Genomic DNA, 13,417 nt, shown 5'->3' with positions numbered 1-13,417 from the left:
CATATAGCGTTCTACATATGCACAAATTAAAGCAGATGGAGAAAGAAGAGCCAAACATGAAGAAAAATAGATTGATCGTACACATTGGGGTGGAGTCTAACAAGTTTGCAAAGGTGTGGCGTGAAGAATGAACAAAGCGAGGGACCATAACCCATGACGTATATATTAAGCTTCGTCCGTGCCCATATAGCATACTAAACTTTCCAATTTCTTCACCATCTAAAAGGTTTTGTGTAATATAGCCTCAAGAAGATGAGAAAAATTAGGTCTTTTCACGCGTAGAGAATTGATCCTCTGGAAGAGTTTTAATCCAAGAAAAAATGATCTTCTAGAAGAGTTGAAAACTTTTCAGTATGCACAACAAAGGAGAAGGTCTTCCTTCATATAGCCTGGTGTTCCATTCCAACCTCCAACGCGGCTGACGGCTGACGGACGACCCAACCTGCCAATCCAGGCCAGCGCACGCCAACCGGCTGACGGCGGCGACCATGGCGACCAAGGCCTCCGCGGCCGCCGGCGAGCCTGCCATCGGCGTCCCGTACCACCCGGCGGAGGTCCAGGGGCACTACTACTACGCGCCGCCGAACCCCTACGCGGCGGGGATGCCGCCGCCCAATGCGATCTACGCCGGTGCGCCCAAGGGAGTGCCCCTGCAGCAGACCATGTTCCGCGACACGCCCGCGCCCTTCCACTGCCAGGCCTGCGGCGCCGCCGCCGTCTCCACCGTCCGGTGAGCCCGTGGTCCCCCCCCCCCACCCCTATATGGTCGTGTGTTATTGTGCGGGTTTGGTAGGAAAAGATTCGATCTACATGGCTTTTAGTGCAATTCGATCGAACGGAGAAGTGCAAATATAGCTTGCCTTCTTCGTTGGTAGGAGGGATGTCCTATGACTGATTTGAGTGGAAGCCTGGACACGGAAACGCTTTAGTTATCGATAAGGTCACGATGAAATGTTGATTATTTGGAACTCCAATTGGTCCAATCTGGTTCGGAAATAGGTGGTGTGCTTCACTGCATTGTCTCCGGTCTAGTTTATTGTGATGCGTGAGAATTGGTTCTAATTGTTCCTTACAAACTTAAGAATGGTACTAAATTGATAATATGAGTTGAAGAAGAAAGAACCCTCTTGACTTCCTATTGACACCATATCGCTGTAGCTTTTAATGGACCAAGCTGGGGTAGCTTGAGAGGAAGCAGAGAAGGGCCTTCTTCCATCTACCACAAGTCACCTTGATTACCATCAGGATCTCTTCCTGTAGGGCGCCACCAATGGCACAAGGATGTCCACTACTTGCCAGCCACTATTGTATCGTGTGTTGTGTGCTAAAAGTAAGTAGACCACACTTTGCTTCGTTGGACCATCCAAACCTATGAATGAGAAGGCCTGTGCTCTTCACCACTACAGATGGCGACAAACATCCAGATCATCTACTTCCTCTCACCCCTCTGGTCCCCTTACTATGATCAAGTGGCCCCTTTGCTTTGCTGGATGGTCCTTGACCTCTATAAACAAGCTAAAGGATAATCTGTTACTACGGACCATATCGGTTGCAATGGGGTTTTTGTTTAGCATATCGGTTTTAATGGATTTACCACACGTATGGAATAGCCACAGGAGTACTTAAGGACTAAGGGTGCCATCAATGGACTTCTCAACTTCGTATTAACGGATAAGGTCCCCATTGCTTTAAAAGGACTAAGTCGGAGTACCTCAAGGGGCCCTAGATAAGGGCCTTCTTCCATCTAACGGAAGATACCTTAATTGCCATCAGGATCTTCCCCTGAAGACTCCCTGACTGCACCAAGAGGTCCGCTACGTGTTAGACACAACAGGATTGTGTGCGGAAAGCTAAAAGTAAGGAGACCATACTTTGCTTCGTTGGACCATCCAAACCTGAGTCAGAGGCCTGCTACACTCACCTCTATTGATCACGACAAACATCAAGATCATCTTCTTCCTCTCACCTCTCATGACCCCTTGCTACGATCAAGTGGATCCTTCTTTGCTTTGCTTGATGGTCCCTGCCCTGTATTGAAAAGCTAAAGGATAATCTGTTACTATGGACCATATTGGTTGCAATGGTTTTTGTTTAGCATATCGGTTATAACAGTTTTACCATAGTATTGAATAGCCACAGGAGTAACCAAGGACAAAGGGTGTCATCAACGGACTTCTTGACTTTATATTGACATCATATCGCCATAGTTATCATGGTGTCGCCATATCGTTGCCATAACAACGATATGGCAGCGTGGCGGTATTTTGGGCCTCGCCACGGCAAAGCCATGAAGCCGCAATCTATGGCGTCTACCATATCGGCATGGCGTTGTCGTGGAGCCGATAAGGTGTCGTGTGGCATCCATTTTCATGCAGCAGGTGCCATACCGGCTAGGCAGAGGGGATTAGAAAGGGGAGGAGAGGTCGAGTGGGTCCGAGAGGCGAGACGGACTTCCATACCTTTTCCCTGACCTAGCGACGGGAGAGTTACGGATCCCCGTCGCCGCCGTCGTTGCGCGCCGTCCGCCGCCCGTGCTCTTCGTCGCGGAGCTGCCCGTGCTCTTCGTGGCCCTCAGATCCGTCTGCATGCCCGTCTCCATCGACTCGCCCGTCTCTGTCGGCCCGCCTAAAAGTTTGCCGCCCCCACTCCCGCACTCGTCGTGTGCCTGTGTCCTGAGCCGGCTGCGCCCACTCCTGGGCCTGCTCCATCTGACCTCTGCCACCCCTGTGCCCTGGGTTTGCTCCGGTTGCCCTTTGCCACCCCTGCGCCCGGTTTGTCACTGCTCTCTCCTCTCACTTCTCTCTGTTGTGTGTTGATGTGCTCTGTTAGTATGCTCTCTGTGTGCTGATGACTGGGATCTAGCTGCTGCTCTAGTACTTGTGTGGGATGGCTTGTTCTAGTGTTGGCTTTGCATCTTGCTCCCTGGGAAGCTAATGTTCACAATGAAACTTGAAGCATGATATCCTGTTAGTGTTAGCATTTAGCAGTGGCACATATCCAGTATAGCACAATTGCTTTGCATCTTGCTCTAGTACATGTGTGGGATGTCTTGACTTTTCAGCTAGATTTTTAAGAGCTGTCTGAGAGCATATTTGTTGCACAAACTCAATCCTGTCAGTGTTAGCACTTAGCACATATCTTGTTAGTGTTAGGCTGTTAGCACATATTCTGTTACTTGAAGCATGTTATGCATTTGCGATCTCGATGAGTTTGCATTGGATGACTTTTGAGAGATGAGAGATTTGAAACTTTGAGAGATGAGAGTTCTTTGTCTTTTATGCTACATTTACATTACTATTTGTCTTTTGTGCTACATTTACATTTCCTAATATCCTATACTATAACTGTTGAGCTACATTTACATTGTCATTTGCTAATATCCTAGACTATAATGTGTGTATTCGCCACGTGTGTATAGTGTTGCCACGCCACGCGTCATAGCGTTGTAAAGTTGTGAAGGTGGTGGGTCGCCGCGCCTCACCATGCCGCTGTAACAACCATGTGATATCACTTTAGCCTTAAAAGAACGAGGCTGGAGTACCTCAAGGGGTGTTGGATAAGTGCCTTCCTCTAAGGGAAGTTACCTTGATTGCCATTAGGATCTCTCCCTGAAGTCTCCCCCAATTGCACCAGGAGGTCCACAATGTGTCAGGCTGTCAGCCACAGTTGAATCATATGAACAGTATATATCAGAGCTTGTGCTGAAGGCTAAAAGTTAGGAGACCATACTTTGCTTCGTTGGACCATACAAACCTATGAGTGAGAAGGCTTGAGCCCCTCGCTATTGTAGATAGCAACAAATTCCACTCTGCATACAAGATATCTCCCTAAGCTTAGCCAGTACATGACAGGACTGTTGTTAGTAAGAGCCTTGTCAAGTATGTGAAGAAGCTAACAACTTGCAGAAGCGTTTGAACCTCACCAAGGAGGCCGCGACATGCATCGTGATGAACTGTTGGCACCAATCCTACATTTTTTCTCTGTGGACCGAGGGTTCATATATACGCTGATACGGCAGCAATACAGGGAAGATAAAATTACAACGTCATGATGGATTCGGTCTCATATTTGAATACATGTCTATCTCTAGATGTTGACCGAATCTATCTCTCTTTGGACTCCATACCAACCACGATAGGTCTCTATATCTAACATCCCCTCTCAATCATAATTTGTCCATGTTTAGATTGTGTTTGAATTCTTCTAGGCTTCGTGCTGATAATGGTTTAGTAAAACCATCCACAACTTGATCTCTTGTTGGCACAAATTGAATGTCTAACAATTTTTGAGCAACACGTTCTCTGACAAAATGATAATCAACTTCTATATGCTTAGTTCTTGCATGAAAAACTGAGTTTGCTGAAGATATGTTGCACCAATATTATCACACCATAATCATGTAGCTTGGGGAAGAGATACCTAGTTCTTCAAGTAATGTCCGCACCCACATAATTTCTGCTGTTGCATTGCCCAAAGCCTTGTACTCAGCTTCTGTACTAGACCTCGATATTGTTGCTTGCTTTCTTGCACTCCAAGATATGAAGAACACAACAAAGTCTCCAGTAGACCTTCTATCATCAGAACATCCTGTCTCGTCTGAATTAGAGAAAGCACTGACAAGCATAGAACTTGATCTACCAATTTTTAGTCCTAAACCCAGAGTATAACTTAGATATCTCAAGATTCTCTTGACTGTCGTCCAGTGTTGTGTAATAGGAGAATGCAAATATTGACAGACTTTATTTGCAGGAAAGGCAATATCTGGCTGCGTTAGAGTCAAATACTGTAAAGCGCCAACAATACTCCTATACCGTGTAGCATCCTCAAGTCCTAACACCTCGCCAACATGTGCTGACAACTTCTCCGAAGTAGAAAGAGGTGTAGTGACCGCTTTACAATTTATCATTCCTACATGCTTCAGTAAATCTGAAGTATATTTCTCCTGTGTTAGTAAAATACCTTCACGTACCTTTCTTACTTCTGTTCCTAGAAAATAACGAAGATCACCTAAGTCTTTGTGAGCAAACTCTGACTTAAGATCTGGAAGTAAAGCCATAGTAGCTTCTTGTGAAGAACTTTCAACAATAATATCATCGACATAAATGAGAACAAATATCGTGACTCCACCTTTTGAATAAAAGAACAGTGAAGTGTCAGCCTTAGAAGGACAGAAACCAAGCTCTTGTAACTTGACAAGCTGTGAATACCATGCCTTGGGCTCTTGTTTTAAACCATATAGTGCTTTGTCTAACTTGCATATATAGTGTTGCTTGGATTTTTCTTCATAGCCTGGTGGTTGCCTCATGTAAACATTCTCCTTCAGAACACCATGAAGAAACGCGTTCTGTACATCAAGCTGGTGAAGACTTCATCCCCTGGATATAGCAACAAACAACACAAGTCTAATAGTAGTAGCCTTGACCACAAGGCTGAAAGTATCCTCATAATCAATTTCATATCTTTGCTTAAACCCCTTTACAACAAGTCTGGCTTTGTATCTATCTATCGAACCATCTGACTATTGTTTAATCTTATACACCCATTTGGAATCAATAGCATTTCTTCCCTTTTCTGGCGGAACTAAATGCCATGTTTTATTTTTAATAAGAGCCACATACTATTGTCCATCGCTTGTTTCTAGTTGTTATCATGCAAAGGCTCGTGTAAATCATGGGGCTTGCCGGTTGTCGTTAAGAATCGATATCTGATTGTATAGGAGGAAAGTCATTGCCATCATCAGTAGTAGCATCGGTCATAGTGCCGGCCATGCCACCAGCCGTGTCCTAATTAATCGTAGCGCCGTCAACAGCAATCGCCCCGTCCGCTAGACGAGCGCTAGACAGAAGATTCTCAAGCAATAATCCTGAGGCGGGCAGCTCCGCACCTAGTGCATTTCTTGGCGCATCCAGCGGGAAATTGGAGCGCAGGGATCGAGACGAGGCTCCACTGCGCACACCTCCAGGCACGTTGGACGGGAATTCGCGGCACAGTAATCCGGATGAGGCTCCATTACGCACAACGCCAGGCGACGATCCCAATTCGTATGCACTTGGTGTTGCGCTTGTACCCAGCACACAGACTGGCGGAGATCTCGAAGCCAAATCAATTGCATCCGACTTATTATTATCTGAAGACTCACAAACACTTATTGGACAAGAAATATCAGTGCACATGTTTCTGGTAACAGGAGTATTAATCAGATGATTAGTCAATTGATCACCCCTAGTAACAGAAGAATGTGATAACTCTAAATGAAGGAGCAGGATTTCAGACTGCAATCGAGCACCTGCATTTGGATGAAACTATGCAAACGGGAAAATACCTTCATCAAGGATAACATCACGGGAGATATATACATGACTTGTGGGAATATCTAAGCATTTGAACCCTTTATGAAGGTTACCATAGCCAAGAAACGCACCTTTTAGACCGAAACTGAAGTTTTTGAGAATTACAGGGATGAAGATTCGGCCAACACGCACACCTAAAAAAGTGAAGAGATGAATAATCAGTTTTTTGATGGAACATACGCTCTAAGGGTGTGGTGTATTGGATGACTTTGCTAGGTGTGTGATTTATTAGGTAAGTGGCAGCAAGAAAAGCTGCATCCCAAAATGTTATGGGCATTGGCGCATGAGCAAGAAGGGAGAGACTAACCTCTAAAATGTGGCGATGTTTTCACTTTGGAGCTCCGTTCTGCTGATGAGCTTGGGGACAGGAAACAAGATGGGTAATCCCAACCTTTTGGAAAAAAGAGTTGAGCTTCTCATATTCGCCACCCCAGCCTGTTTGCATGGAAATAATTTTCCAGCTAATCAGTCTCTCGACTAATTTTTGGAACTCATGGAATTTCTGGAACACTTCAGATTTATGCTTAAGCAAATATATCCAAGTGAACTTGTTATAATCATCAATGAAACTAACATATAATTTTCCCTTCCAACCGAATCAGGTGTTGGACCCCATACATCAGAGAACACAAGTTCTAAAGAAGCACTAGACACACTAGATGATTTAGAATATGGTAACAGACGAGTCTTAGGTTGCTAAGAAGCATCACAGACTGGCTCAACATTATTCTCACTAGAGCAAGGGAGGTTATTCTCACTAATGACTCGTTGAACGATAGGAAGGGACGGATGCCCTAGATGACTGTGCCACCTTTCTTTTGGAGGCTTAGTGACACCTAGCACCTGCTTGGTTGGTTTTGTGGTGAGGGGATACAAACCACCTTCACCTTCTTCGACTCTTGATCCTTAATCAAGAAAAAATCAGGGTGAAATTCTAAGAAAGCTTGGTTGTCTGCAGCAAGACGACGAACAGGAGCAAGATTCTTGGTGGCACCTTCTTTCTATGATCAAGTGGAACCTTCTTTGCTTCGTGCTCAATGGTTCCCACCTCTATGAACAAGCTGAAGGATAACCTGTTATATATTAGTATGTACAGGCATCCCGATGGAAAATGTGAGACTTCGATTATGATTTGTATGTTTCAAATGTGCAACTGGTGTGGGTCATATGAGTTATCAAAGATTTATTGGGCCTTTTCTTGTCAGAAAGAGATGACGTTGTGATGATATCTAGTTATTCAAGTGGAAAATAATGATGAGATTGTGGTAGATCTATAGCTTTTCGATAAAAATGGAAATAAAATTACAGTAATCTTTATGTGTGGTTTGAGTAGATAAAAAACAAGGCTTTTGATGGCTTGCAATCTTGAGAGGTAGATACAAAATTTTGATTATCCTGAGGTGCTATCTTAGGTGAAAATGGTGACATGTTCAAAGCCATTGTATTAATCACATGGGGAAGTATGAACTGTCATTAATTGTCACCATCATAGTGTTTATTGTTAATTTATTGTTAAACCAATTGCTGATCTCTTGGTCACTAAAGCTCGAATTTTATTTCTGTATATATTTTTATTTTGAACTTATCTAGCCAATCCAAGTGAGCATGAGCCTATCTGAACTTTCTTGAGCTTATCTTGAGTTCAGCATTGGGCTTGAACATAGTGTGTTTTGGGCTATTCTGCTGAAGTTCCATGATCCCCTGGAGTAACATTAGCCCCAAAGATCTGTATGGTGAATTCAAGTTGTCTTCGTTATTTGCTGCAGCCTGGGTATGTCTTCAGGAACATGAATTGTTAGTTTGTTGGAAAGAATTGATTCAGGCAATCATGTGGTGAATCGTAATTATCAATAAACTTGAATCAAACACTTGTTTTGTAAGGACCAGTTTGGTGATGTTTGCTGGCCACCTCAACCCTGGAACACCTACTTGGGAATGCTAGTTGTAAATGGTGACATGTCTGAAAGACGATCTATGTTAATTAGCAAACTAGACTTGAATTAAGCATTTTACTGTTTTGAAAAGATCATAAAACCATCTGAGTAGTATCTGCTCATGGTCCGTGCTATTGCTATTTACATTGTTTGGTCTCCATTATCTTTACTTTGAATGATCAATGGATCTGTTGAGGGAGCTAGTTTGGTAGTCATTTTTTCCATCCAACTATCATGTAACAGTTCTGCAGTGATCAATTGAGTTTCTCTATTCTACTTTAAATTTCGGTTGCTGAGAATACTTCTAATTTTTGTTAGGCGGCATTAAGTTGTTAATGCATGATTTGTCTAGAATAGCCCAAATATGCGAAGGTGGCATTTAGTTGTTTAAGATTTGGTAGAATGCCACATTTCTTGCTGCAATCTTCTTTTGCCCTAACGTTGGAATGGATTTGATACACCCTGGCTAAATCCAAACCCGTATGTTATTTTTGGTTGCAAGCAGTTTTTGTATTAGGCATTTTGATTTTCTACACCACTCCTCGGGGCCAGCAAGACATACATTATACATATCGAATCAATAGGTGAAGCTTCATAGCTAAGGATGGCAGTGGGCCGGGCTAGGTTGAGTCAGGGCCCTGTGGGTTTTAGACCTGACGGGGGTGGGTTTGGGTGTAAAAATCGTCCCATGGGGTCATCGGCTGGGGGCCCAATTCGAGCCAAGTTTGGGTTCGGGTTGTAATTTGCACCCGTGGGTGCCCCACGGGCCCTGAAATCCTAAGGTCCATTAATACCTGGTCCATTAATCCCCACCTCGTCTCTCGGTCTCCTCTTCCATTCCACGCCGTTCCAGAAGCCGCCACCCCGAGCCTCAGCCCAATCGAAACCGCCCACGCCTTCGCCAGCTCGCTCCTCCCCGCATGCGGCCTCATGTCGATCAAGAAGGCCGTCTCCCTCCCCGCCGTGCGTCACCGAGGATCCCGGTACGGAGGTATCCTACTCTCTTCCATACCCTAGTATGTTAACTTAATCTGTGTTGTTTCTTTTCGCCAGTGCTTGGTGTGCGCGGCCTGCTTGTGGAATTGCTGAGTGTAGGAGCAATCTCCTTGGCCGCTTTGTTCTTGCAAGGTGTTTGTAGAAATGCCGGAACGGAAAGCCCTTTGGAGATTATCCTGTGTTCATTTGTCAGAGTGGAAGTGCTCTAGTGCGCACCCCTGTAGTAGAATAGTTGTTCTAAAGAATTCAGAGTCATGTGCTCATGTGTCACTGCGAAAAGTTGCATTTTAATCGTTCTTTTTTCTTCCAAGTTAATCAACACTACTTTTTATTGCTAGTTGCAGAATCAATTCTGTAGTTTTGGATAGCTGAATAGCATGCGATCCCTGCTCTTTTGCTTCAGCTTACTACATTGTTCAGGAAACACGGCCTAAATCAAGAATTTGAAGTGCATACCTTGAGTTGGGCCTCGAAGGAAGGATCTGGCCTCTTGCCTTCTCAAAGATTCATTCCACTAGTTAGCAAAACATATACATGGTGCTAGGTTCTTATAGAATTGCAAATATTTTCTTCATAATCACTGGATTGTCAGATTCCATATCTTCCCTGTTGTATATTGGTGGTGAGTTATTTCCTTGACTGTGAGAGAAACAGAGAAATATATATATGTTAACTGCACCTGCTGCTGGCAGGTCAGGTCTTGGGTCCCCGCCGGGGCTGGGGCCAGGGGTGGTTTTGCACCCAGTATTAATTTTGGGGTTGGGTTTGATGATTTGGGTTTTGGATCGGGTGCATTCTTGCTCCATCTGGCCCGACCTGACCCGTTGCGACCCCTAGTCACAGCTAAAATAAAATCACTTATACCTATTGTTCCTTGGAACAGGTCAAAGCCAAGCCTTGCATCTGTTGTGGCTTGCATGATGCCCTTCATGATGGGGGTCTGCTTCCTGTGCCCTTCAATGGATTGCCTCTGGCACAAATACCATTACTGCCCCAGCTGCGGGGAAAAGGTTCAGCTTCTCCCCACACATCAACCTCTATTTTCTCCTCAGCTTCTGCTTTCAGATTTTTCATCCATCTTCTGCTGGACTCTGCAGGTGGCCGAGTTCAAGAAGTCCGACCCGTGCCTTGTTGTGGATCTGACCCGCTGGTCCGAGCCGAGCTTCGCTGTACCTGCGTAGCGCACATAGCACTTGATATCATACCATCACTTCAAATGAGAGAATGCATTGTTGTCTGTACATAAGAAAGGCCACCTGCTTGTTGCATGCTGTATACATCCTGTGCCTGAACTGTTTTTGCTCTCTATGTTGGAACTGGCTGTTTCGTTCCTTTTGGGTCAAAATAAATGTGTAGATCTTACAAGTGCTTGAGATTTGATTTGAAGTTTATCGACAAGGAAAATAGGATGGTCATGAAATTGCACGATTATCATTATAGTAGTCACTTTATGGGCCATAGTTTTGTCAATTTTTGTGTTGCAGTGACATCTTGACATTGAGCTCTTTGAATTTTACTGCAAAACTGTTTGCATGGCTTGCGGACCAAGTGACCTGCAGACCTGGATAGGATAGGGTGTCTGTGCACGGTGTGCTGACAATAGCAGTGTATGCATTGTCAGCGTGTGCGTGCAGGGCTGGAGACGTACGTACTAACGAGTCTGTCTTACAACAATGCTTGACTGCTGCTACGTACGTGACTCCTACACTACTAGACAAGAGGATTGGATGAAGGTTTCCCATCAAACCAAGGTTTGTTGAATTCACTCCCTCCGTTCATACATACTTGTCACCTTTGACTTTGACCAATTAGACGTTGTCAAACAATTTTTTGAAATATGTGGTTACGTAGTATGAATGAAACTTGTTTGTTGAATTCACTCCCTCCATTCATACATACTTGTCACCTTTGACTTTGACCAATTAGACGTTGTCAAACAATTTTTTGAAATATGTGGTTACGTAGTATGAATGAAACTGTAAGGTTCTTCAATAATATTGTACATCCATCTCTGTTTTGCGTAGTATGAATGAAATGCGTTTTGCGTATATTGCACTTGGATGGTGGATTGTGGTTCTTCAATAATATTGTACATTCATCTCTGTTTTGCGTATGAGTGAAATACGTTTTACGTTTTCCTATATGGGCATGCAGAGTGCAAGATTCTTATGAATTGATGGTGCTTAAAGAGATAATATAGCCATGTCGTGAAGCACCTATATAAGGTTCATCTACTGTCACCACTTGAATGGTGATATTTTCTATAAATAAATTAGGTGCCATTGTATGCGTAAGCATCTATTAGGCATCGAGATAAGCATATTAATGTCCCATTTGACAAGTAAGACATTTTGACCACCACCTGTCTCCCTAAGTGTACATGCACTCTACATTCCTAAGAGTTTTATTCACAAATTGCCTCCAAGTAAAATAGTAAATTGAAGTTGGAACACTTGCTCTGTTAGACCTAGGACGTCATATTCAGAATCTTTTATTCGTTTAGTGATCTCGTAGGAATACCCACCTTTTGATTCAGTACACGCGTCCTCTTGGTCAACACAGGCACATGAAGGGCAGAAGCGAAATTCCAGGAATATCTTGCTGGTTGGAGCACGGATCATCAATGGTTACGTAGCCCATCGGCATGGGCATCGACAGGTCAATGGTCAAAGCAGCTAGCGCGTCCGACTTGGACGCAGGGCCGTATATTAGCAGGTTCAGGCTAGGCGATCGAACAGGCTCTCAAAAAATAGAGGCCTCAAATTTTGCTGAGGTACATACTAAGCAGCAACTAATTACCATATTAGGTAAGAGGAAACAGTACAGCAATTAACAGCCTCCATTTGTTTCCTTTCCTAGGCACCAAGGCACCTTCCGTGTGATATCCTATCACTTTGTTTTAGGATGAACAGTACCATGACATTAGGTCTTTTAAACCGTTAGATTCGGAACGGATGTATCAGATTACGTTCTACATTATCTTCATAAAAAGTAAAATTGTTACAGTATTATGATACAGTAAATAATAATAGGGTACTGTTTATCCAGACTCATATTACTGTACATTCCGGTGACTTTGTGAAGCAAAGTCAGAGGATACACGTCCTTTCCGTGTCCCACATCTTACTCTGTCTATTTTCCTCACGTTTCTCCCTTCCTCTTTCTCTCTCTGCTCAAGATTGAATCCCTATTATCTTTGGGTCTACAACTCGACATAGGAAGGTTCGAGCAAAAGCATGTCTTTTTATTTCTTGCTGAACATTAACTTGCATGTGTCGATGTTTAAATATTTATGTTTTTTTAGTTTTGAAGCAGTGAGGTGTTGAAGACTACTTTTACTTTTTTAGCATGAATGTATAGTATAACTCTAATGTAATTATTAGAGCTAGTCATCTTTGACTTAAAAAATTATTTGAGGTTGGAGCTGTGAAAAATCAAGGGTATTTGATTTATACATCTTGTTTTTAATTTGGACTGAAATATATATTTAAACCATTTTATTTCATCCTATAAACTTTAAATCCTACATAAATCTTAGAGCCGGAGGTTTGCTAAACAAGTTTTAGTATTTAAAGAAAAACATGCTGCAGTTATATAATGAAATAGAAATATATTTTGGTTACCGGTATTTCTCAAATGTAGGGCCTCATTTTGCGATTAGCACCTGGGCCTCAAATTCTTAGATACGGCCCTCCTTGGACCCGGACGTGGCGTGGCATGCAGCTGAAGGAAACGTTGCTACAGGAGCAGAGATCAAATATCTGTTCCGTGCTTCGGAAGCAACCAGCAAAGTGCCATTGCCCATTTGGCTCGACATTTTGTGCTTCACGGTTTGCAATAATACTCGGGCATACCAAATATAATAGAATCCTAATCTTGCAATACGATCCTACGGTATCATTGTGCTTTGTTTCTAAAGGAACAGGAAAGATACTGCCTAGGATTGCGATCCTCACAAGGTTGCTTGTGTCCATTCTCCGCTATGGTCGTCCACCAATGCCAAGGGAAAAGGAGGAGAAGAAAGAGACCGCGTGAACAAGCCATAGATTTCATGGGTCAACTCTGCTTAATCCCTGACCAATGGGCCACTCTCCCTCCTCCGTAGACGAGTTTTCTTTCAGCTAAAGGGGATAATTC

General features: G+C 43.5%; 1 protein-coding gene across 1 annotated transcript; it reads left to right on the top strand.

The window, feature by feature from the left end:
• The first annotated feature begins 266 nt into the window (after positions 1–266).
• LOC133918994 (GSH-induced LITAF domain protein-like) lies at positions 267–10,763 on the top strand. Its single transcript, XM_062363172.1, has 3 exons — positions 267–730; positions 10,164–10,290; positions 10,378–10,763. The coding sequence occupies exons 1-3, from the start codon at positions 489–491 to the stop codon at positions 10,459–10,461; spliced, it is 453 nt and encodes a 150-aa protein (XP_062219156.1). The 5' UTR covers positions 267–488; the 3' UTR covers positions 10,462–10,763.
• Positions 10,764–13,417: the final 2,654 nt, after the last annotated feature.

Source organism: Phragmites australis, chromosome 5 (assembly GCF_958298935.1).
Source record: "Phragmites australis chromosome 5, lpPhrAust1.1, whole genome shotgun sequence".
Lineage (NCBI taxonomy): Eukaryota > Viridiplantae > Streptophyta > Magnoliopsida > Poales > Poaceae > Phragmites > Phragmites australis.
Note: the sequence above shows the minus strand (reverse complement) of the source record. Positions and strands in the feature narration are given on the sequence as shown.

Bases quoted from the DNA above. Each gene is read 5' to 3' on its own strand.
- LOC133918994 (XM_062363172.1), top strand. From the start codon at position 489: ATGGCGACCAAGGCCTCCGCGGCCGCCGGCGAGCCTGCCATCGGCGTC. The intron at 731-10,163 runs GTGAGCCCGTGG...TCCTTGGAACAG, and splicing joins GCCGCCGTCTCCACCGTCCG to GTCAAAGCCAAGCCTTGCAT. The intron at 10,291-10,377 runs GTTCAGCTTCTC...TGGACTCTGCAG, and splicing joins GCCCCAGCTGCGGGGAAAAG to GTGGCCGAGTTCAAGAAGTC.